At 33.7% G+C, this 26,074-nt stretch overlaps 4 protein-coding genes across 5 annotated transcripts in view; 2 read left to right on the top strand and 2 right to left on the bottom strand.

The window, feature by feature from the left end:
- Nucleotides 1-26,074, bottom strand: part of LOC148307033 (cuticle protein CP14.6-like) — a 143,133-nt gene continuing 117,059 nt past the window's right edge. The window contains exons 1-2 of one of the 2 annotated variants that reach the window (XM_088264039.1): nucleotides 1,071-1,200; nucleotides 1-372 (exon numbers count right to left, since the gene is read on the bottom strand). In XM_088264039.1, coding sequence (XP_088120165.1) covers nucleotides 49-372; nucleotides 1,071-1,145 — 399 coding nt within the window. In that variant the 5' untranslated portion in view covers nucleotides 1,146-1,200 and the 3' untranslated portion in view covers nucleotides 1-48. Of the gene's footprint in view, nucleotides 373-1,070; nucleotides 1,201-26,074 lie in introns of those variants that run through there. The other variant, XM_088264040.1, reaches the window with a different exon arrangement.
- On the top strand, nucleotides 5,977-7,219 carry LOC148307039 (cuticle protein CP14.6-like). Its single transcript, XM_088264038.1, has 2 exons — nucleotides 5,977-6,008; nucleotides 6,860-7,219. The coding sequence occupies exons 1-2, from the start codon at nucleotides 6,000-6,002 to the stop codon at nucleotides 7,181-7,183; spliced, it is 333 nt and encodes a 110-aa protein (XP_088120164.1). The 5' UTR covers nucleotides 5,977-5,999; the 3' UTR covers nucleotides 7,184-7,219.
- Nucleotides 7,707-10,920, top strand: LOC148307038 (glucose-fructose oxidoreductase domain-containing protein 1). Its single transcript, XM_088264019.1, has one exon. It carries the CDS (start codon nucleotides 7,778-7,780, stop codon nucleotides 8,993-8,995), a length of 1,218 nt encoding a protein of 405 aa, XP_088120145.1. The 5' UTR covers nucleotides 7,707-7,777; the 3' UTR covers nucleotides 8,996-10,920.
- LOC148307037 (10 kDa heat shock protein, mitochondrial-like) lies at nucleotides 13,297-13,975 on the bottom strand. Its single transcript, XM_088264008.1, has one exon. The coding sequence runs from the start codon at nucleotides 13,744-13,746 to the stop codon at nucleotides 13,432-13,434; it is 315 nt and encodes a 104-aa protein (XP_088120134.1). The 5' UTR covers nucleotides 13,747-13,975; the 3' UTR covers nucleotides 13,297-13,431.

Below are 26,074 nucleotides of genomic sequence, written 5' to 3'. Positions count from 1 at the left end.
TAAAATTTGGTATCGAGGATAGGTCGGGTTGATTTGTCGGGTATTCATTCAGGCAACAACTGATTTGGGTAAATGCTCTCCCTGTGCTCTGAATCCCTTCTCGTCAGCCACATATTTAGTGACGTAGACCTTGCCGTCATCACTGACGTAGGAGAAGGAGCCTTCCTTGACGAGCACGCGGTCCTTGCCATCGAGGGTGGGCTTCAGGACTCCGGACTCGGACAGCACAGTTCCGTCTCCGCTGCGGTACAGCAGGGAGAACTCTCCGTCCACTTTGTGGCTCTCGGTCCTCTCCAACACTGGGATTACTTTGTAGACGGGCGCTTCGGGGGCGGCCAGGGCTCCCACCACCATCAAGCTGACAATGAAGATCTGCAAGGTAACATAGCGATGTAATGAAAGTTAATTTTCTGAATAGATCTTTCAAATATAACTGTTGATTGTGCTAAAGGGGGAATATTATGGAACAGAATGTTCAAACAGTAAGTGGGTGTACTGGCAAAAAACGTTAACTCGAAAATATCCAATTTTGACTAATGATGCAGTATTATAAAATTTTCAACGTTCTTTAAACTGGTAAAATACACTAAGTAGTTTGACACGTCATATTTATGTGGTTTTACAAGTAAATTCAACTTTAAGGTTAATATCGGGTATGTTATTCAGGCTAAAAGCTTTAAATGACAGGGATTTTAGAGTTCATGTTTTTTGCAGGTATACCCACGATATAATGTATTTCGTAATTACATGTCCCTTCGTTAGGTTAAATGTGTAGAAATCGCTTGAGTACACGAATAATTAAAAAATAATTTATCTTGGGATTACTTTACATCCTCAAATAGTGCACTATTTGGGGTAACTTACAAATAAGTAAATATTAAAATTTATATATCTGTGTGCACAATAAAAATGCTAAGATTTTTTAAAAGAAAATTTGCGCTATTTAAAATGATTGCATAAAATTTTTCTTATTTTAATGTTCTTAATTTCGTATAAAACAAATATATAATATAATTGTGAGGGTACTTCACAATTATCTACATTTAATATTAAAATGTTGATATACTTACGAATTGCATTTCGACTGAGAATGTGTTCTGCTGTTGCGACGAACTGAACTGTACCATTGTCTCGGAAATCTCCATATTTATACAAATTACCAGTAAGAAAGGTTTTGCCGAATATCTGCACACCTAATTGGAAATAATACCTTCCGGTTATGGAATTTTAAAATGGTTTTGTTACTAATTAAACAACCTAATTAGTTAAGTATTTGGCATCTTCCGTATACTGCATATAACACACATAATACAAAATTTAAAATTTTCGCCATAACACATTCTTCAGTAATTCCTTCTCTGTCCAAGCGGCCAGACTATGGAATGAATTACCTCTCCCTGTAAAACATGTACCCTCTCTAATAAATTTTAAGAAACGTTTGAGATATTACTATCTATGTATCATTAGAATCCTTACTTTCCATCAAACGTCATCTCTTAGTTTTTCTCTCTACCTCCTTCCCTAAACTCCCTTTTTCCTTTGCCTTCCTTATTATCATCAATTTATAATTAATGTTTTCTTGTAATGTTCAAGTACTATCTACTCTCTGATTGCAAACAGCTTTACAAGTACAGTATAAGGTATCAAAAGTTTTGACCAATATCACTAATCTGTTTTCGGTTGGTTTGAAGATATTGCTTTTTAGCAATAAACCCGCCAGTGTACTTATTTCTTTTCTGTACATGAAGTTAAAATACATAAACAAATTTTGTAGAAAAAAATAACGTTACTTACCGAATAGATCAATTTATTAACGAGATGTAAGAAGAGGGGATAAATAAAAATAATGTTAAGTGGTAGTCAAGATTTTTACTTTCTATATACACAAATAATGTTCGTTGGCGGTTTATAATCTTAAAATATTAAATTTAAAAGATCCCAAATTAATGTATTAAAATATAAATATTGTTCTAAGTATAAAATAACTTTATATAAATAGGATAAGTGTTTCGGCGGAACAAGAATCACAGGATTCCGAATAGATTAAAAGAAAAGCAGGTCCGAATTTTCATTTTGTTAAAACAAAAAGTACGTATGTTATTTAAAACATATACTTATACATCAAATGGGTAACTGCGAGAGACGTCTCCATCAAAATTGATTCCTTGTTGAGGGGATACCATACCTCTTAAAATTATATATTTCTTATTCTATCGTAAAGACCCTTTTTAGGACCTCTCCATTTGTAGAGTCGCCAACAGAGAATACTTTAGTTTTTAATTTTACTGTGAGAACTATTCATTTTTTTTTACTTTTACAATTTACTATATTTTAAGAAATGTTCTTTCAATCCTTATCCGCACCAACGCTTCATGGAGACCTGCATCATATTGACGACTGATCACCTTGAAGGCAAGCACCTTGAAGTCCTACGGTTCTTGTAGGATTGTAGGTATTAGGAGTGATAATCACTTATATTTACATTTAAATTACAACATCCTTCATTTAAGTATTTTTAGTAGCAATAAGTAAGTTTGAATGTGATCTGTTTTAAGCTTTAATCCTTTGTTTATCCTAACCGTTGTAGATGTCTAATTGGAACATTTTTCGTTCTTACAATATCTTGCAATAATAATTTTATTGGACTAAGACTATATAGGCTAGCCAGACGTCACGGTTTAACCGGGACAGTCCCAGTTTTCAGACAAAATCCCGTGTCCCAGCTGGTTTACTTCACGTCCCAGTAAAAATTAAGTTTGATTGTAGATGACAAAAAAGTCTAAGAATAATTAACTGTGAAAGACTATTTAGGAAAATTACTTTGTCATTTATTTCACTGGACTGTACGCTGGGGACATTCCAGTGTCCCAGTTGAACATTTCAGTAGCGTAAAGGCAAAGGGGTATATCTGTCTCAGACCAAATTTTACAGGAGAGCAAAAACAAGCTTGTGAAATTAAATAACTCATTTGTTTAATGTATTTTTTATGTGTACATATCTTAATAAAATTAAATAAGTATTGCGACTACAGCTATATCCTTTTGCCAGATTATGGAATACACTGTTTTATACATGTTGTGGAACAAACTTAGAAAATGAAAAATTTGATAGATATACCCCTTTGCCGTTACACTACCGATTTCAGAAATCTGGCAAGCCTAACTAAGACGCAATTCGATATCAATGATTAATTTTATTTCAAAAATAATTTTGTTTCTGGTACAGTTCGACCCTGAGCCGATGAATAAGGTTCCAGGTGGATGTCGTCTCTCCAGTTCAAAGCGGAGACGCTTCGGGTCACGGGCCGCTCGGCGCTCGGCGCTCGGAGCGCAGTGCCAAAACTCTGACAGCTTTTTGTGTGAAACTCCACTTTAGACGTTCATTTAATTGAGTAATTACACCGATGAGTTTTACGAGGATTTCACCCGAATTGCACTTCAAAAATATAAATAATGCATTTGTTGACTGGATATTTATCAGTTGGCTGATTAAAAATGATGACATGGAAATTTGTCATGAGAGAATTTGAGATATTGTCAAATTGATCAATATCCCTAAAAGGTACATTCTACTGCTCTTTCAAACCCTTATTCGCACCTCAATGGTGCATAGGGCACTGCAACATGTAAACGCAATGATATCTTGATCGTTAACACGTGAAGGAAATGTGATCAGCCCCCCGCCTCGGGTACCAGTCCAGGGTAATATTGAATAAATATTAGAGTAAAAAAATCCCTTATATTTATTACACTAGAACGTTGTATATTTTTACAAAAAATAGAGCTAACTTATTAACCATCACGCCGCTTCTCAGGCAGCGAGAATAGAACGCCATACCACTATGTCATTGGAAATATTTTTCGCCCCTTCCACATTCATGCATATCCTCATTACCCGCTGATTATTTTGACTCCTGGCTCGGCCGCTTTCAAGTATTTGATATACCTGATCGTGCCAAGTTGTAGTCCTAGGACTTCCTCTGCTATTTTATACATTAAATATCACCTGTTGTATAATATAAAGGTTTATAGAAAGTATGTTTGTCAAATTTCAACGGGAGAACAGAACGAGGACGGCCAAAAAAGACTTGGCACGACCAGACCAATCAGAACCTAAAATTAGGTGGTGTCAAAAGTCTACGTAATCGGAGGGCATGTATGACTAGATGTACGGACGTGAAGGAAGCTAGGAGTGTATGTCAGGACAGAAGAGTGTGGCGTTCCGTCTTCTCTGCCTACACCTGCGGGGAAACGGCGTAATGGTATTAGTAGTAGTAGTAGCTACATCATGTTACAGTAGCAACTTTATACAGTATCTACCTTCTCTATCCTTACTACCTTAAGCTCCTAAAATAAAAGCTTTGCGGGTTATCACTTTATAAAAAAACAAATAAACAAAGCAAGATTTTACATAAATGAGTAAACCTTGTATATCTCTACTTTACTTCAATTATTTTACTATATTCACAAATAAATATACATGTACATATCGAAAAACTTAAAATCTATAAAAAAAATATCAAACCTTTAAAACTAAATTTAAAAAACATATAAGACTCACCCCTACCTAGACTCCATACCAATGAATATTTTTTAATTTTTAATTTACTTTATTTTATGTTTTGAATATTGAAAGCATTAACTTTGTGGATCATATTATCATGTTTATTTCTCGAAATAATATACTTTATTTTAATTTACTTTGTTTATAAAAAAATTAATTGTAAGACGAACTCCCTCTCTAAACACAAGTATCTACTTTATTAGAGAGGTAGAAACGTTATATTTGAAATGTTTTGTATATGTACCAACTATTTTTTTATTATTTATATATGTACTTTGTAAAAAAAATAATATCTACATAATATACCTTTACTATGAAGATGTTATTTCTGTTGACGCTTCCCTTCACATACTCGTAAACCACTTCGCGTCATTTGTCAAAAAACGATTAGCGAAGATCGGCGAGGCGCGCAGGCGAGGCGTCAACTTAGCAAGAAAAAACAAAATAAATAGGAGTAATCTGTCTGTAACCGGATACCGCCGTTGGAAGTGTTAAGGCGAGAGATTATTTTTATAAAATAAATATGTATTTGTCATTTCATAATTGGTTTGCGTTTATTGGATTTCTTCGAAAGGTAATTTCTCGAGTTGGGAGTGTAAAATGTGGCATAAATAAAGAATGAGGGATTCAAATATTTGTAAGTATAAGGGTTATTATTTTCTGATGATAAATAATCCGTTTTCTTTATTTTTACACTTGGCAGGTATACCATATTTCAAGATATTTTGAAGGGTTTTGGAGATTTATAATACTTTTTCCTACGATAGATTTAAAAAAATCAAAATTGTTATTTATCTATCATAGTTAATCATCATAATTCCGATAAAAAGTATAAAATAGTTTAAAAAAATATTGCTTCGAAATCCGTCCGCAATAATAATATGTATGGTTTGGATATAAAAAAAAATATATGCAATTTATATTATTATTGGCTGTAGTATAATGGTTAGCGAGTTTAGCTTTCGTGCTGGAAATCCCTGGTTTGATTCCTAGGGGAATAAAAATTATTATAAATAAGTGATTTATTAACTTTTATTAATTTAATATCAGTCTGGAATGAATCGCAGGACTGATGAAGTGTCTTTCATGTGACGATCAATATATTTATGTAGTACTGGGTTTCGGTATAAAATGGAGAATCACAATACAAGTATTAATGTTTTGTAATACCTATTTTCGCAGACAGATAAGTAGGTATATTGATTTTTAGAGACAACCTAGGGCCTGCAGGCATTCCGTCCATCTACTGCTATTAATATGATATGATATTAGGTATGTATAACGAGTATTATAATATCAGAGAGGTATAATTTAGCAATAATTGTTTTTCTGGTTAATTAATTGGCAGCAGATTTTTTTAGTATAAATATGCAGATTTTCTTTAGAATGGCACAGTTCAATTTGTTACAGCAACAGAACAACTCCCTCGATTGAAAATGCAGTTCGTGAGTACCCATTATCTTATTATCATGAAAGTAACATTTTTGCTAACATAAAGAAAAATGTTTTTAGCAATGTTAAATAATAATTAGCCCACTCGCTAGTTTGTTGCTAAGGATGAATATATTTCAGTCAAAATATTTGATACATATCGCTCACTCCTTTCAGCAACGTCGTATATCAAAATCGTTTTCGGAATGCCCAGAAAATGTACTATATCCCAGCAAAAGCGGCATATTTTTAACTTAATATTAACCCGCTACAGGGCAGAAAGTGCTGTTTTTGCATTTTGAAGAAAGGGTATTGTTTAATTATTTTTTAAAATATATCTACTAAATGTTTTTCAAATGGAGAAAACATATTCAGATATTAACTAAAAAGATCTGTTGCACAGTAAAAAGTTCAATAAGTGGCTTGATATTTATTTTTAACACATTTTATTATATTCTTAAACTTTTAAACGATCTCCTAAAATAGCATGTTTTTTGATATAAGACGTTGTTGAAAGGAGTGAATTATATGATAGTCAACCGGTTTCAAAACGTACTCCAGCTCAATCACTACACCAGCTTAATAGAAGCATTACACATCACTACTATTACACTATTCACACGCTTATATCTATTTTAATGGTAGTGCTTAGTGTTGTTTGTGTACTGGTATAGTATATAGATTGTCCTGACGAAGAGATGTGTAATTGCAAATTTCATTTTACATCTAACTATGGGACAAAAATTGATAATTTAACTTTTACTGTTTAAACATTATATTCCATAATATTACCCCTTCAGCACAATCAACAGTTTAATTTAAAAGATCCATATAGAAAATTAATAATCATTACATCGCTTTGCAGATCTTCATCGTTAGCTTGATGGTGGTGGGAGCCCTAGCCGCCCCCGAAGCGCCCGTTTACAAAGTAATCCCAGTGTTGGAGAGGACCGAGAGCCACAAAGTGGACGGAGAGTTCTCCCTGCTGTACCGCAGCGGAGACGGAACTGTGCTGTCCGAGTCCGGAGTCCTGAAGCCCACCCTCGATGGCAAGGACCACGTGCTCGTCAAGGAAGGCTCCTTCTCCTACGTCAGTGATGACGGCAAGGTCTACGTCACTAAATACGTGGCTGACGAGAAGGGATTCAGGGCAGAAGGAGAGCATTTACCCAAATCAGTTGTTGCTTGAATGAATACCCGCCAAATCAATCCGACCTATCCTCAATACCAAATTTTAGTTTAAAAATTAAATAAATTATACAAAGTTATTTGAAGATTTTATTTACTTCCATCGAATATTAGTGACGAATCGAGAAAATATTTTTCTGGCTGTTTTTGGTGGCTGAATTCTAACCGATAGAATTTTATTTTCTGTATCTTAACAACAATCAATTACTCTGTTCACAGTAACTTTACCTCTTTTTTTCAATAATTTAATTAATTAAAGTATAAAGTATTAATTAAAGTATGTGCTTCTTAGTAAATCACAACCTCCGTTTTCACATCGTAGCGTGAAGCGTATTTATCCTTTAGGTAGAGAATATTTATTTAAAAAAAGTTTTCAGATTGGGTAAGCACTTTTTTCAGGTTGCCTATCGAATAATGTTTTCGAACGATTCCTGGCTAACAGTCTATGGTTAAATGTCATTCCTGAATAAATTGTCTATTAAGCTGTGTTGTCATCAGTTGTCATTTTCTATGTAATACTTCACTGACAGCTCGAGTTAATTTTTTTAATGTTTATTTTTCATTCATATTAATGATTTCCTAAAATAACGTTAAAATGTTGCCGGGTATTGGTGTATTTGGCACCGGAGCGGTGTCGAAAGTGTTGGTTCCGTTCTTACGTGAAAAGGGATTTAAAATTGAAGCAATTTGGGGCATGACTCTCCAAGAGACAGAGCACGTAGCTAAAGAACTTCAAATACCGTTTTATACAAATAAAATCGATGACGTTCTATTGAGAAAAGACGTAAATCTCGTATTCATAATTTGCGCTCCTAATTTACACGCTCAAATTTCTGTTAAAGCCTTGGGTATTGGTAAGCACGTCGTTTGCGATAAACCCGCCGGTTTGAATCAGGCAGAAGCTTTGAAAATGGTCAGAGCGTGTCAGTATTACCCCACGCTAATATCTATAGTTAATCATTCTTTGAGATTTCTTCCTGCATTTTCTTGTATGAGAAAAGCAATAAATGATGGATTTATCGGCAAACAAGATGAGCTTTCAATGATGGATATCAAGGTGCAAATGAGTTCCTTACTGAGCAATAACTACAATTGGTTATGTGACGACACAATGGGGGGTGGAACCTTAACTCTATTAGGTAGCCACGTCATAGATTTAGTTACATTCCTTACTGGCCAGAAAGCATTGAGAGTGCACGGTGTTTTAAGAACCTTTACAAAGACAACGGATAAAGTGAATGGTATACGACAAATAACTGCGCCTGATTTTTGTACCTTTCAAATGGAGATGGATAAGGGTCTCCTTGTCACCGCAACGCTTAATAACTGCATGGTGGGTCCTTGTTTCCACCAGGAAGTACTTCTTTGCGGAAAACTTGGTCAGTTACTCGTGAAAGGTGGAGATCTCCACGGCCGATTGTACGCGTCTAGTCCAATAAAGAACACTGTTGACGCTCACGCTAAACACGCAAACGACATGGGTGATGACGTCATATATCTAGATGTCGAAGACTTGGAATGTCCCATGCAGGACAGTGTAGTCCCTCGCCCGTATATCAAAGGATTGAGTAAGATGATTAGCGCTTTAAAAGAAGCTTTCTTGCCAGTTAAGGAACAGATGGGTTGGGTTAAGGAACCGGTGCAGCTAGCGGCAACATTTGAAGACGGGCAATATGTCCAGGCAGTCATGGAGGCCATCAGACTATCTAGTGCGGAGAGACAGTGGGCAGATGTGACATTGTTAACTGAACAGCCTGACCCAAATCCTATGCTTTCGGCTGCAGTTCGGAGAACCAATATCTCCCTACAGTGATACAATAAAGACTTTACAATTAGCTTTTTTAACAAATTGCTCTTTATTGCTGTTCAAGTAATCTTTAAAGCATTTATTAGTTTTAATTTTTGATATAAAAAATTATTTTAATTTGCTATCTAACAGTTCATTATTCTAATAATTAAATGGTAAAACAAAGTGAGGAGAATTACGTTAACTTATTTCAAGTTTTAGCCATTTGTAATAATATTTATTATGATCAAACGATGCGGAAATTTGTTTTATGTCTTAATCACTTATTTTTTCTTTGTCTTTAAATACTAATTTTTGTTTCGCACATTCTTGCTGTTAATTACTAGCTGTATAAAGAAGTATTATTTTATTAATAAAATTAATAGTGCAACATTATGTTCTCTTGTGAGCAGTCAAGATTTTTTTATGGATTCAACATAAATGAATATGTTTATTTAAATGGGAATGTAGTAACTTATAATTTAGTAGTATTTTATATATGTAAGTGATTTCATAGTTTATTAGTGTTATTTATACTGACATTACTCAGAAATATTTGTGGTTTTACCTAAAAGCTGACATTTCCTGCTCAAATTCCGCTTTTCCGTTTCATGACATATTCATACAATATTTGGTAAGTAATGTATTTTTGTTTGGAGAGTAGTTTTTTTTAGGTTACAAATTTTATCCATTATTGAAAAACCGGCTAGATAATATTTTTATTTTTATATATAGTTCAAAATCAAACATTTTTATTGGAATTGTGCCAAAATTTGCTGTTGTGAGTTTTATATTTTAAACATTTTAAGTTTTTTGGTGTTGTAGGAATAACCCAGATACAAAAAAAGGATGTTACATACAACATAACATCACGGACCAATTGAAAAAATCTCCATTTAGAATCAAACCCACCAAGCCACGGTTTTAACAAATTGTGCAATGGCCCCTGTCCATTGTAGTATTTATATTTAAAATGTAGTTTATTACATTTTTTTATTTAATTAAGTGATATACCTGCTCCCATTTTATTATGTTTTTTTGTCACTCGGTTATAACATCTCGGTTTTTACAAATGTTATACGGTCTTACAACTATTATACGGCCCCTACAAACATTTTAGTTGAGCTGTATTCACAATGTTTATTTTATCTAAGCAAGAATAGTAAAAGCACATTTTTGCCAAGACTGACAATATTCCAAATTATATACGTATTTGAAGTTGCAACAGACAAAAGGCAACATTTACAAATAATTACAAATTTCCTAGCCATTACTATGTTATTGCACCATACAACATCAATTTAGGATATGATTTCCTGCTTGGCTTTGCAGTATGTTTAGACTTCCCTCTGCCAGTGCTTCCTATTTTTATTATAATTTAAAATGAACATAAATTAAGCTTTTTACCATGTTTTATAATGTATATTATATTATACTTACTTGATTATGACAAAAGGTAATATCTGATTTGAAGGCATTAACAAAACTGATTCTGGTTTCAGCTAGGATTTAATGTATGTACTTGACAGCTTAAAATTTAAATTTTCAACTCTGTCTTTTAAAGTATATCATTTGTATATTTCTTATCAGTTTTTCAACTGAATAAATATCAAGTTGCAAATCAAATCATAACCCTAAGCATTCCTTTATTCTTTTTTTACGTAGCATTATTACTTGATTCATATATACAAAAGGGTACCGTATTGGAACATCATATAGTTTGCATTCATTTTTTTTATATATTTTATTTTAGAAATCGTGCTATATAATTTCGAGCTTAACACAGGAGTGGTAAGGGTTAAGAATTCACAAATAATTATAATGTGTGTTTACCGCACATTTTTTGATATAGAAGCACTAAAATAATTACCATTGTAATGCACATACTTTATTTATTAAAAAATGCGGTTATTAAAGGTGGAGACTGACCGGAGCATTTCGTCATAACGTAACACGTTACGATGCGAGCATTCAGGCAGTCAGTACACCGAGCCGAGCGCTTCACCTATAGTTTCGGATGCTCGGTGATGCTTGCCGCGAGCGATGTTACGACGAAATGCTCCAGTCAGTCTCCACCTTTATATATATATGTTTTGTTAAGGTTTATTTTTGTTAATCAATTAACTATCATGGCGTTTTATCCAGAGGTAGGCAGAATAATAGTTTATATGCCTCAGTTTGATGTAATTTTTTTATTGTAATTATGTAGTCTCTGACAAAATATACTGATTTTTTTAGTGGTAAAATTATTATCATATAAAATATTTTAAAAGCTAAAAAACATCACAGGTATAAAACTATTGTTTTTGTCTTCGGCCGTATATTGTGATTTATTTTAAACTGAAGAATATGGTTGTGTTATTACTTCATGTGGCAACTTTATCCCTCCAGAATTATCTAAATAAGTATTTATTTTGTTTGTTTACATTTTTTTTATTTATTTTTAAACTGTTCAAACGTTTTTATTTTCTGTACAAATAAATACATATTTATTTACGGCCTTTTTTGTTTTATTGGGATATATGATATGCTGATTCATATTATAATTCTACCACTACTGTTATTGCCATCACGCGGTTTCCCGCAGGGGTAGGCAGACAGGATGGAACGCCACATTCTTCTGTCCTGACATACACTCCTCGCTTCCTTCACATCCATACATCTAGTAATACATGCCCTCCAGTTATGCAGACTTTAGACACCATCAGATTTTAAGATCTGATTGTGCCAAGTCTTTTTTAGCTGTCTTCGTTCTGTTCTTCCACTCACATATTTTCTAAGTCAATTTCTCATTATCCATTCACTCCACTTTACTATGATTCTGGGCTTAATTATATACGAGCCGTACAATCTGTTCTATATTTTTTGTGATTGATTTTTTCCTATACTTTTTTAGTTTAAGTTCACATTTTTAAAATTACAACACGAGGAAGGCTGATTTTTAATCAAGTTTACTAAATCATCATTAAATTCCAGTGAGTTTATTGTTCACCGCTCTTATCTCAATTTTTGGCTGTAAAATTGATACCTTTATCATACTTCTGGTATCTGCATATTGTAGAACTACGTATGTGAGGTGGTATTGCTTAAAAATGAGCAATCATTCAGCGGATTAGGTAGACATTTTCAAATTCGATTTTTAATTTAGAGGCTTCCAATGTATTAATGCTTTGGGCAATAACGAAAAACCGGATCAAAATAAAAAATTCATTGAATTTCAATATACGAACACATACATAGTGATGACATAACAGCAGAGGTATATAGATATTTAATTTTTTTAACTTTTTCAGTACTGTATTATGTATTAATTTCAAATGTTAAATGAACGCAGTATTATCTTGATCGTTAACACATGAAGGAAAAATGATTAGCCCTCCGCTTTAGGTACCTGTCCAGGGTAATATTGAATAAATATTAGAGTGAAAAAAATCACATTTATTTGACCCCCCCCCTGGGATTCGAACACGGGACCTCCAGCACGGTAGCCGAGCTTGCTGACCATTACAAATTAACCTCTGTTTTAATTTCACTCTTTTTTCATATTAAGCAAAAATCTCGGCTGGTTTGTGTACGCCTAAATACACAGACCAGCTGATATATAATAATACTGCAGAATTAGGACAGGAGGGCTATTTTTAAACAATGCACAGGTTTGAGATTAATGAATTGCTCATAAAAGTCTGACTGACACATTGTGTGCCCAAGGGCTTCTTTGGTGTGGGGATTGTAATTTTTAAAATTTATTTCTTAATTAGTTATCCAACATGATATCGAAAGGATGCCATTTAGGTTTAGCCGAGTTCCTTGCCAGAAAGCATGTGAGGTATCAAGCCGGTACAGCTTGGTTCAATCCCAATTAAAATATGAGTTTTTATGGTAAGTACAGGACCTACTTAATCCAATTTTCTAAAGGTAACATCGCTCGTGGCGAGCATCCGAATCTATGGAAGGAGCGCTTGGCTCGGTGTACTGACTGCCTGAATGCTCGCATCGTAACGTGTTACCTTATGATGAAATGCTCCGGTCAGTCTCCACCTTAAGGCTACAAAGGTGAAAACGGTTCTCTTTAGTATTTTCCAGAAAATATTGTCATCAAAATTTAAAAAATCATATGGAGTAGATTTTTTTACTTTAACATTCTGCAACGATGCAAGATGTAAGGTATTGAAAAATTATCTCTAAAATAAAGTTCATTGACTTCATATCTTGCTAGTGGTAGGATATTACATTACGGATCAATGAATGATGCAATACTAGAACGCACATACCCAGTCGTTCAGACAACTTTTAAATTAAACAAAAGGTTTGGTAAATAAAATAAAACATTTCTTTAGAAAATTTATTTTCTTTGGTGACTTAAAAGTAAGATAACAATAACATCGCGAACCACAGTAAAATTAAATGCACAACTAACCTAAAAACACATATTCGAATGGCGGCAGTTAAAGTATTATTATAGTCTATTTTGTTCCATCTACTTTGGCTAGGATATCAGACTCACGGAATAACTGATAGTCATTTTCATCATTATCCAGCTTGACTTTGGTTCCACCATATTCAGGGAGGAGGACTTTATCTCCAACGGCGACCGCAGGCTTGATGTATTCTCCGTTCTTGTTTCTTAATCCTGGGCCGACGGCCACGACGAATCCTTGGAGGACTTTAGACTGAGCTTGTTCAGGAATCACAATTCCACCGGCCGTAGTCTTCAGAGCCTCAGCCCTCTTGATGAGAACTCGATCCAGCAGGGGTACCAGGCGCTTCATGGCGGACATTCTTGAAATAACTCCGGAATTTCTTGACTAACTTGTGAAAAGAAACTGAGAAACAATGCTCTCAGGAATTAAATTCAGGCAGACGCGCTGAATCGACTTTGGAATTCTGTAGACTATTCGAGAAGGCCGGTTCGGTCGGTAACCCACGTGCGCGAGAAAGGTTATCGCTGATTTAAAAATGGACGCAAACCAAAAACAGGAAAACTTTATTATCAGCACCATCTATCGGTGAATGAATTTTTCGACGAAATCCATCTAGTGCTCAATATAGACATTAAATTAATTTTTCTATTGATCAAGAGATGTCAGTAACATGATAAATATTAACATTACTTTCATTATGACAAGCGTCGCGTTGTGGCGTAATTGAATGGGGTAGGCGCTCGAATGCAAAACTGGCGTCGCGGGTTCGATTCTAGAAAATCGAAGAATCCATTATTGATTAAAGTTATTTCCAGTTAGTGCTTGTGATGTATTTATCCCATCTTCATTCATCCCCAAACTCGGTGTTAGTAATTAGATAGTAGCAATCTACATATTATTATGCTTAGTTTTTTTTTTGCAATGGTGCTATTTGTGAAATCATAGCACGATTTTATAAAAATAGTTTTGAAATAACGAGATAAAATAACTGAAACCATTATTAATAACATGCCTATAATAAGTTATTGTTTCATAATGATTTTTTTTCAAATCTTATACTCAATAAATATAAGCCGCGAGAATTGATGTCCGCGAGGATATATTATTAAGAAGAATATATTTTGCACATACTACATATCTTTGAAGTCGTTTTGCTTGACGAGACTTGATATCAACGTCCATAAATACTGATAACACGTATCACGTTTAACAAGTCCAGACATTCCCATAAAAATGCATCTAAACATTCTAATCTCCGTTGGCTGCCGTGCTATGTATTTCTTTGGTCTCGCATTCTGTAGTAGACAATAAAGACGAAAAAAAGTGCAAAGGCGAAGGATGGTTCGAGATCCTTTATCGGATAAGCCGCAGACGGTCGCGGTGGGAGCTGGCGCCGAAGGCCGAAGGATGAAAGAGGAACAATACAGAATCTTTTTATACGAGATGCTAGCCATTCATCTCCGTCGTACTCTTTGGAAATATTATGTTAGCTAAACACACAAGGACCAGAGTCGTGAGAACGGAGAACAGGTAGATCTGGTGGTCAGATACCTAAACACTAAACAAGGTGATAACTGCTAATTTAATGTTTTCAATTCAGTTTGTTTCAATTCAGAAATGGTACAATTTTATCGCATCACCTTGTATTGATTAATAAAGCAAACGACAAACATCGTTACCCTATTCTAGAAAATCCCATGTGTGACATAATTTTAATATTTTTTTTCAAAATGTATTATTGAATTATTTATTTAATTTAAACTTGATGGTCAGAAAATAAATAAGTACGTTAGCGGGCTTATTTCTAAAAAGAATAGTGATATTGATCAAAACGTTTGATACCTATATAGCTGTTTACAATCAAAGGGTAGATAGTACTTGAACGTTTAAAAAAACATAGATTACTAATTGACATAATTTTTTTATTTATTTATAAAAGATGATAATGAGGAGAGCAAAGGAAAAAGGGAGTTTAGGGAAGGAGGTAGAGGGAAAAATACTAAGGGAGGAGATTTGATGGAAAGGATAGGATTCTAATGATAAAAAGTAATGTCTCAGACGTTTCTTAAAAGTTATTAGAGAAGGTGAATTTTTTACAAAGAGAGGTAATTCATTCTATACTTTGGCCGCTTCGACAGAGAATTATTTCTTAAACATGAACTGAAAGAATTCAATTAAACATCATCTATGCGCCCTTGAGGTATTGTAGTATGTATTTGACGAAAATGGCGTTATATAAATTATCCAAATGTATAATTTTTATTATTATACATAAAAATTGAACGGATTATTTCTTATGTTCAGAAAAATTAATGAATTAGAAACTTTAAAGAATATAAAATTTTATCATATGGAGGTGGTGGAATTCGCCAGTTAAACTTTCGGGATGGGGAGATAGAATCATATAATCTATGTTGTCTTCAGAAGCCGATGTCCCTCTGACTTCTATCTGTACAAAAATGGTGCATAGAATACCGCGTTGAATCTACACGGTGTTAACAAGATCTCGTTTAAAGGTAGAGTGGATAGTCCTGCTCTCCAGATTCTTGATTTAGGAGTGGAATGTGTGATGATGCATATTCTGTAAGTGGACGAGTTTGCAGTGAAGGATATTACTCGTATATGGTAGGAGGAATAGTAGGTAGGAAAAGATGAATAGGAGCTATGGCTAGAGAACCCGTACTTGTAGCAATGTGTGTAAGATTTTTCAGGGGATCGTTTTTAAAGTTTAAGAATATAATAAAATGTATTCAAAATAAATATCAACCACATATTGAACTTTTTATTGTGCAACAGATCTTTTTAGGTAAAACCTGAAGGTTTTTTTCTCCATTTGAAAAATATTTATTAAAAAAAAATTAACATTACCTTTTCTTCAAAATGCAAAAACACTTTCTGCCCTGTAGCGGGTAAATATTAAGTTTAAAATATGCCGCTTTTGCTGGAATATAGTACATTTTCTAAGCATTCCGAAAACATGCACAACTGAAAATTGACGATTTTTTATTTATGACGTTGTTGAAACGAGTGAGCGATATGTACGAGTCCAGAATATCGAATCAAGAGTCCCGAGTCGACAATAGGGATGATGAGTTCGATATATTATTTGCGTATTCAGTAAAACCTCGATATAACGAACCAATTTGGGGGTAGGGGTGTCCGTTAAAGCCTAAAATCCGTCATATAAAAATTGGTTTAAAATAAATAAAAAAAAACTTTTTTTGTTGATGATATGAACACTGTATTTGGATATAAATAAACAATACAAAACACACAAAATTATATTTGTTGTCTTCGGACACTTGTCGTGAAGTGATGTTGCTGTTTGATATAGACGCGCTTACTTTCGGTAAGTTTTGAGACATATGTAATTTGTGATTATCATGGCCGCTAAAAATTGTTTACATGCGGCGACACAATTTAAACATGTATATTTTTTTTTTACATTTGACCGGATTTTTTGTACATTGCATCCGAAGTTCGTTAAATAGAGATACATTATAAAGAGGTTTTATTTTATTTTAGTACTAGAGTAATATTGCGCGATGAATATGTCATGCAATTTTATATATGAGCACGCAGGTTATGTGAACGTACCACCGGATCACGGGTGCTGTTCCTAAGTTCGTTAACACCTAACGAAACATCATAAACAAGTCAAGTCAGACATAAAAATAACTGGCTGCATTTGACCATAGCCAAAAATCTGGCATTGACATTTTGTTAAGAAAAACGTATAGGCGGGCAGGTACTTGATTGACTTCACTCAGTGGCGATAAAAAGAAAAAAAGACGCCGAACGTTCCGCCGCTCGGGACCTACCTAAATACTCAGGTGTTCACACAATCCTCTCGGGGTAGGACCGGTAAGGGCCTGTCATTATTATTATGTATGGGCAGGCTCGCCCTAAGCGGCCCAAGCCACCCACACTCGTCTGGCGGATTCACATTCTTCAAAATCACCAGTCATCGAGGGCAATAAAAATACAACACCTCTCAGGCCGCTGACTATGTTTAACCATTTGAAGAGCAAGTGACTCGGAATTGGAGACATTGCAATAATTTTTAAGCGTTTAATTTGTAGAACTCCATTTTAATTTATGCTATAATTTTAAATCAAACACAGATTTCTTGAGTTGTATTTTATTAACAAAAACACATAAAAGATGAATATCGCGACAATTGTTTCGCCTTGTTATGGCATTATCAAACGAATGTGAAGATCAAATAGACTACGGTCCTTATGTAGCTATACAATTCTAAGTGAATGTTTTAACATGTGTTATAAGGGTACGTACCTACATCCCCCATTAGCTATTGCTGCACATGTTAAAACTGTCACTTAGATTTGTATAGCTACATAAGGACCGTAGTCCATTTCATCTTCACATTCGTTTGATAATGCCCTAAGAAGGCGAAACAATTGTCACAATATTAAATTTTATGTGTTTTTGTTAATAAAATACAACTTAGTAGACTCAAAAAATCTGTGTTTGATTTAAAATTAATACATATCTTAGATTAGTATCTCTTTGACAAGGAATTTAGTTTAAAATGATGAATTTATGTATAAATAAAAATTTAATTCATAAGTTGATGTTTTGCTTTACAAACAAGTGCACCTGTCTCTGACTAGCACCCAATGGTGCATAGGGCAACGCATCGAGTCGAAGCTGTGTTAACTTGGTCATTAGTTATATGAAGGCAAGGTGATGTCTTGTATTCTAGATTCGTGAATGTGTGATAAGAATATATTTGAAGGAATACAGGTGACTTAGTGAAGGAGTCGAGGGTAATGGACATTACTGCTATATGGAAGAGAAATGAAGAGGGTAAAGTAGTTAGAAAAAAGAGAATTACAGCAATGGTTAAGGCACTTGGAGTTGCATACTCGTTCTAATATAGGTTTGTGGTATACTCTGCAAATGTGTACTGAGTCTATTGAGAACATACATATCGATTCCTCACTCTTGTCGCTTTCAAATGAAATATTTCATTATATCTTTAGATTTATTTTTTCCTTTGAATTCAAAATCGAGCACTCAATAAAAATTCACCGGACAAAATATCGTTATCCTCTAAAATTGCAAATAAAATGCCTATATAAAATAGTGACCTACTACAAAATTTAGAAACAAATGCATGATTAATGTACAAACGATTCCGAGGCTTCCCCATTGACAAAATATATATTTATTTGTAGTATTAAACGGTTTGAAATTATATTGGTAAAATAAGCTATGCTAATCTACTCGTTAAAACTTTATAAAAGAACTTAATAACGAGGGAATATGAAGTTTAATGATATTTTTTTATTTATTTATTTATTTATGTAACCATAAATGAATTCAGTTACTGATAATTTAATGAACCATTGATGTTGATACAGTAGTACATATTCCAAAGTGATGGCCAGTCTGATCAATTTCACAACAGAGGCGAAAAAACAGTCATAAACAGCTTCAAGCAATTACATATCAAATGCCAACTATCGTACAATTCTCACGATATATTTACTTTCATTTTTATTGTAAGTGAAACACAATAAAAAAAAACCTGAGAATGGTTTAGTAGTAACAATTTAATTAACGCAATTCATCATTGTTAATTAGGTGAATTGAAAATTTAAATAGTCATAACCCATTTGGGTCGAGGCTTTTGTTTTACAAGTTGATTAATGTGACGTGTAATCACAATTTGTATTTGCAAATAATAACTAGGTTGATATGTATTGTTATGTAAACAAACAAAAAAACAAATTATCTCAGATCTCGTAAGTCAATAACTCGTTTTAGCCTCGAGCACATCCAACGATTATAATTATTTTAATTTTAGTCAAACTAAATTGGTTGACACTCGCAAAAGGTTGTCCCGATAATTGGGTCTCTGATCTAACATTTGCAACGTGTTGGCTGATAATAGTAATCGGTCAACGAACAACAGATATCTCTGTTATTTACGGTAAATTAATTTAAATCTGTGAATGCCTAAAAATATCTGAATTCTTTTATTTTATTTAAAAAAAAATATTTACGTATATAGTATACATTTATTTAAATAACAATTTTAAACTAACTAACTAACCATCACGCCGCTTCCCCGCAGGGGTAGGCAGAGAGAATAGAACGCCACACCACTCTGTCTTTGCAAACATTCTTCGCCTCTTCCACGTTCATGCATATCCTCATACGTACCCGCCGATTGTTTCGACTCCTAACCTGACCGCTTTCAAGTATTTGGCATACCTGATCAAGCCAAGTTTTTCTCGGTCATCCTCTGCTCTTTTTTTCCAATTACATTCGCCTCATAAATTTGTTTTACTGTTCTTTTCTCACTCATTCGTTCAACATGTCCAAACCATCTCAACACACCTTTCTTAATTTTGTCGATAATGCTTCTCTCAGCTTTGCATTCCTTCCTTATCAGATACTATATACCAAAACCCTTATTTTAATGCATTGCGATATAAACTCAATAGCCCGAAAAAATACCGAATATGTAGAGCATATTTTACTTTATTGTTGTTTTCTAAATGTATCCTCATAAACTGTTTTGAATATGTTTTTAAAATCTTTTCAAAATTAATTATGCATAATAATATTACTATAACAACACGCCCATTAATTTCGTATTTGTCAAAGCTAAACGCGGATCCATAATAAAATGTTCACTTTGCCACCGTTTTTTTTAAATTTATTTTTATTATAAACGTCCGTGACTAACTTCACGCCAGTGATTTTAGGCCACAGGTGTTCGCGGTGCTCTTATCGCGGGCTCGAGATGTCTCCTTGTTCCAATTTCGAATCGTTATTTTCGCTAACCAATGCCGCCAACTTTATAAAACAATAAAACTTCTTCAGTTTATTGAGAATAAACCGTTAGACCAAATTTCATGCCAAAGTTCAATAAAAAATATCAAGATATGTTTTCTATTTTTAGAATAGAAAACAAACAAATGTACTTATTAGAAAAATAATGAGTACAAATGAAATATTTTACCACATATTTTACATCCGACAGAGACATTCGTCTCATTTCATTAGAAAAATAGGTTATTTATAATAGGCTTTATTTTTTTTTGCAGATTTTTTGCTTTTGGATCCGAAAATGCGTTGAAAAGGACGAAGAGGGGGGGGTTGCATATTTTATGCTTTTATTCACATTTTCTCACTTTTTATACTGCATTATTTTTATTACGTTTTAATAATATTATACTGCATTATTTGATACATTTTTCTCATTGTGATATTTTCTTGCTTTGTTAGTTTTACTTAATATTTCGTATTATTCCAAAATTAAATATACAATATGCTTGGTACTTTCATTACAATTTGAGCCCCTGTTGTATATTACAAAATAACTAAAATAACGTTATAGGTATAATTGATTAATGATTATAATGATTGTTTATAAGAATGCCAAATCGTTATTTTTTTGTTACATGTATGCTGACTAACGTGAAGTTAAATTGATTCACAGAATTAGCCATTATAAACGTAGATTAGAGAAAACACGTTTGTAATTGATTTATGAAGTGCTTTCGGGTATCATCTTTTTTTTACACATCATTGGTCTATGGTACCTAGTACCTACTCTTCCGATCGGGGAATGGCGACGCAGATTGGCGCATTTAATTTGATTATAAATAGGAACAATAAAAATAAAAGTTATTTTCAATACGTCTTCGGAAATAGTGTTATAGTTTTAGTTTGCATTTCGTTAAAAAAAATAATTACCAGAACACTGTATAGGTACACTACTGTGTATTTTTGTTTATTTCATAGATACATACATTTTTTTACTATATGTATTACGGCTCTTTAGGCATGGCCTGTGTTGAGCCGAAATACTTAAATGCTAATAATTTATTTATTAAGTATCATTTTTAAAAAAATTATATTAATTATAATTATATACATGACATATGATAGATACAGTAAAAATTTACAGTATAAAAGTTTCACAATGAAATAATTACACCCGGACTTTAATTAAATCACTTTCTACCTTGTCCCTTCCAACGAGAAGCAACCATCGACGGACACTGTTCTTAAAGATACTATTACTAATGAAAGTTATTTCATATAAAAGAAAACTATGCAAACATTACTTTGATACAATTTTCTTTTATTGGTGGTTTTTCAGCTTCTTCAGTAGGTAGTTGTTTAACGTCTAGATTTAGGTACGGTTCTCCATTAAATTCTTCCAGTGATTCCTGTCCTTAAGGCGGAATAACCAATAGCCAGAAATTTAATTTTCTTTAAACCCAGAAAACATTTAATGTAATTTCATTTTAGTTTAAAACTCCTGAAAATTTATATATTGAAAAAATAAGTTTTCTTTGAAATGAATATGATGTATGTGGTTTCGAAAAGAAAAAATGTCATTGAAAGGTAAAGAGTTGAAAAAATGATATAAACATTCTGCGTAATCGGAGGGCATGTATGACTAGATGTATGGATTTGAAGGAAGCGAGGAGCGTATGTCAGGACAGAAGAGTGTGGCATCCCTGCCTCTCTGCCTACCCCTGCAGGGAAACGGCGTAATAGTAGTAGTAGTAAAAATATTTATTCCCTAAATTGCAAAATATACATTTTTTTAAATATTGTGCGCACTTGTGTTTTCTCGCGCTGACTCTCAAATATATACTGACTTTATATATTTGAGAGAATACCCTTAAAGTCTTCATTTATCCCAATTCAGCCCTCCTTTTAAGGTCATCGGCTCAGCGCAACTGCGGTCATAGTGTTTAATACAAAGAAAATTACAAATGGGTACAAATTAAACATTTTACCCATTTTAACAAAGATTATACTTCATTCCACGGAGACATTCGTTAAATTTCGTTTGACAAAAAAGGTAATATAGGCTTTCAAAATATATATTTTATTTTGTAGATTTTCAAGCTCTATAATAAGAGATTAATATAAAGATAATTACATCCTATTATTTTTTGACATCTCATCAAATATGAAGAAGAATATGGAAGTCTGGGCATTTACGGGGCTGACGAAAATAACTCCTGTAATTGGAGATAATCCAGATTTTGTGAACAAGTATTTGGAAACACTCAAAATGTTGTAAATAATTACATCAATTTGTATTTTTTTTATGTTATCTTTCCCCGGATTTGAGGGGCCTCACACTTCCGCTGGGAGGTATCTCCATAACGAGAAAATAACTACATACGTATATTATCTTTAGTCTTAGAAATGTTTTAATAACAAGAATCTTGTGCTACTTGCTACTCGTCATGAGCTGACCTCACTATTCACCACTCAGACCAAAACATGCTTAATTAAAATGGCAATAAAACCAAGATAGGCGTAGTCAAATATAATCAATTACAGGTGCGAGTATAAAGTACAGGATATTCCATCTATTTTTAGGGGTTAAATTTAAGTAGTACAATTAACATCATTTATATTTTCATTGCCTTTTTCCATAATTTATATCCATAATTAAATTAAAATTAAAATATTTTTTCTCATTGCTGTTCATTAAGTACATTAAACCTTTGGAGAATATTTTCTCATATGAAACTTATTGCAAAACTGAAAAAATATATAACTTACACAAGCTTAAAAAATGTTCTTTAAAGTGGTACGAATATGTGGAGCGAATGGATAACGAGAAAATGACTGAGAAAGTACGTTTGGCAAATGTGAACGGGACGAGAACGAGGACGGCAAAAAAAGACTCGGAACTACCATATTAATCTGAAGCTAAAATCTGGTGGCGTCAAAAGTCTACATAATCGGAGGGCATGTATGACTAGATGTGTGGACGTGAGGGAAGCTACGAGTGTATGTCAGGACAGAAGAGTGCGGTGTACCATCCTCTCTGCTTACCCCTACAGAGAAACAGCGCGTGGTGGTAGTAGTAGTGGTAATACTATATATATTTATATTACTAGTTGTATCCATTAATCGACTATATCTGTTGGATATTTTACAACATATTATTATTTAACAAACAGTAATCAACGATATCCGAATATTTTATACGTTCGCCTTATTTTTGTTGTTGTTTCCATGGCTTTCATTTGTCACTCATATTATTGTGGTGGAGCATGTAATTATGTAGCATAGGTAAGCAGAACATGTCCAAATGTGTACAATGTCTACATGATACATCTGTGTTACGGCTGGCAACTCCCAGTCCCAGCTTTATTATGCTCTCAACTCTCAATCCATAGTAGTTATTGAAACAGCTCAAGAATAGTCGTGTCATTAGATCTACAGCACAGGCTTTCAAAATATTTGAAGCAAACATTCTTATATACAATGTAGCATTCATATCTTATGCGCTAAGATGTTGTGCCAATTATTATTGATGCGCATCTTGACGTATGTCAGGAAATAAATCCATGATGCATGTCGTTTATTTACACACATGGCTTTTAATGGATAGTTCAGATGTTTGGAAGATATTAATAAAAAGCCTGCCAATATAGGTATCTTTTTATCTTGTGAACAATATTTGTTTTTAAAATAAAATATACGAAAACATATACTAATATTATATTATGTATTTCGAATTTCGTTTGGTGAATTTTTACACTACAGGTTTCATTGAGTAATTATCATAGATAAGCATTTAAAGCAAAACTATCGAGAATACTTACTTATTACTTATAACCCTTACCCGCACCTTATGGTGCATAGGGCACTGCATCGAATTGATGCAGTGTTATCTTGATCATTACTTACATGAAGGCAAGGTGATCACTCTTGCGCTCAGGAACCAGTCCAGGATAATATTAAATAAATATTACAGTGTAAAATCACTAATATTTATTTTCACCCCCCCTGGGAATTGAACCCGGGATCTCCAGCACGGTGGCCAAACACGCTGACCATTACACCACGGAGGCGTGTAATGGTCAGCGAACAATCGAAAATGAGTGCACCAAAATCTTTGTGGGCTCGTGAAGAACTAGGAGAAGAGAGTAGTCAACGGTTTTAGTTAGTTACAGTTGGAGATCTTAAGCATAAAAAAATATTTGCAAGCATTCAGTGTCCCATCTAAGTAAAATAACAATTTTGGATAATTTATGTAGCGCCATTTTCGTAAAATACTACCTCAAGGGCGCTTCACTGTGGGAAAAGAACCTAATTTGGGAAAAGGAGATAGTGAAAATAATTTAGCAAACAAATGCGTTTTTAGTTTTTTTCTAAAGATCATCTCACTCTCACTATTTCCAACTCATAGTCGATACCATTCCATAGCATCGATCCGCAATAGCAAATGTATGCTCAAATTTAGTGCGCTGGTTGAGAGCTGTTAAGAGCACTCGTTGTAGCTGATCGAAGCGTTAGAGTCTTTCGATCTAATTGTTTGGAATACACAGCTCTTTTAGATACTCTGGAGCCATATTACGTATTGATTTATACATAAGTAGACAGAGTTTATTCTCAACCCTTTCGGTAAAGCGTAACCAGTGTAGTAAATGAAGGAGTGGGGTAAAGTTTTTCGCATATAATAACTGTGTCATAACGCCCTTAACAGTGGTGTGCATTTCATATAGGCACATAAGCAGTGCCTACCCTAATGGAATGGAAAAAATATGGAAATCTGTAATAATAATAATAAAAAAGATAAAAAAACAACAGGTTTTCTCAGTTATTCCTCCGCAACAAAACACGCATTATAAGAGCTATGACAGATATGTTAAAAAATAATAAAATGCGGTTTTTCCTACTGCCTACCCCAATTTAAAACTCTGTGGTCACTGGTCCTCTATATATTTTAAAAAGATTTACGATTTATAGAACCTTCATAAAAAATAAACATTTTTTATTAATTTTTAAATAAAAAGTTACAAATTGATATTTTTTTTTTTACAAACTGTTTTACATTTGTAAATCGTACAAGGCAGTACGACGAAGGTACTAAATTTAGATACGTTCTTCATTGTTTCTTCGTTTTTTGCGGGTCAGAGAATGGAGCTCGCTTTGTTTTCCCGATATGGTAACAAGATTAGGTAACCAGCGTGAAAAGTTAACAAAAAAATGTAGGCGGTTTTCAATCACAAGTCATTATAATCACAAAAGGAGCATTAGCGTTTTCCGTAAGATTACTGTCGTACGAGTACCTACCTACAACGGATTAGGCCATCTTGTCAAACGCTCAGTAAAACTTAACCAGAGATGAGGACGTACCGAGTCTTGATTCTCATAGCAAGTTTGGGGTTTAACTTGAATCGTTTAGCGGATATTGCGAATGTCTGACGATGAAGTTAGTTATTATTTTGTGGAACGTATCCAAGTCACGATTTGTTCGAGAAACAATTCCCGCCGTAGCTCGTCATGACTTCTGACAACCGAAATGTAACAGCTGCAAACATTTATAGTATATTGTATCTCTCAATCAATCTCATCATCTCGAGACTGGATAGCGTAGGAACACGGAACTGGATGACGAAATGCTAATGTTTCGTGAGGTTCTTTTTGCACGATATTTATCCATGGTATTGGTATTGCTGGTTCGGTGGTTACCGGTCACCGTATTGCCTCGGAACATTTGGCCGCAGCTTGTTTACGAACATTCAGATGTGTATCGGTGCTGTAAACGATGCCAGCAAAAACCACCGTAAATGCCTATAGTAAAATAAAAACTTGCAAGTATTTTTTGTTCTTCACTTATTAGTTCCTGGTTAACAGAGAACTGTATCGCAAAGTTTTA

Source organism: Brachycentrus maculatus, unplaced genomic scaffold (genome assembly GCF_059751285.1).
Source record: "Brachycentrus maculatus isolate JH-2025_06_01 unplaced genomic scaffold, ASM5975128v1 h1tg000212l, whole genome shotgun sequence".
Lineage (NCBI taxonomy): Eukaryota > Metazoa > Arthropoda > Insecta > Trichoptera > Brachycentridae > Brachycentrus > Brachycentrus maculatus.
Note: the sequence above shows the minus strand (reverse complement) of the source record. Positions and strands in the feature narration are given on the sequence as shown.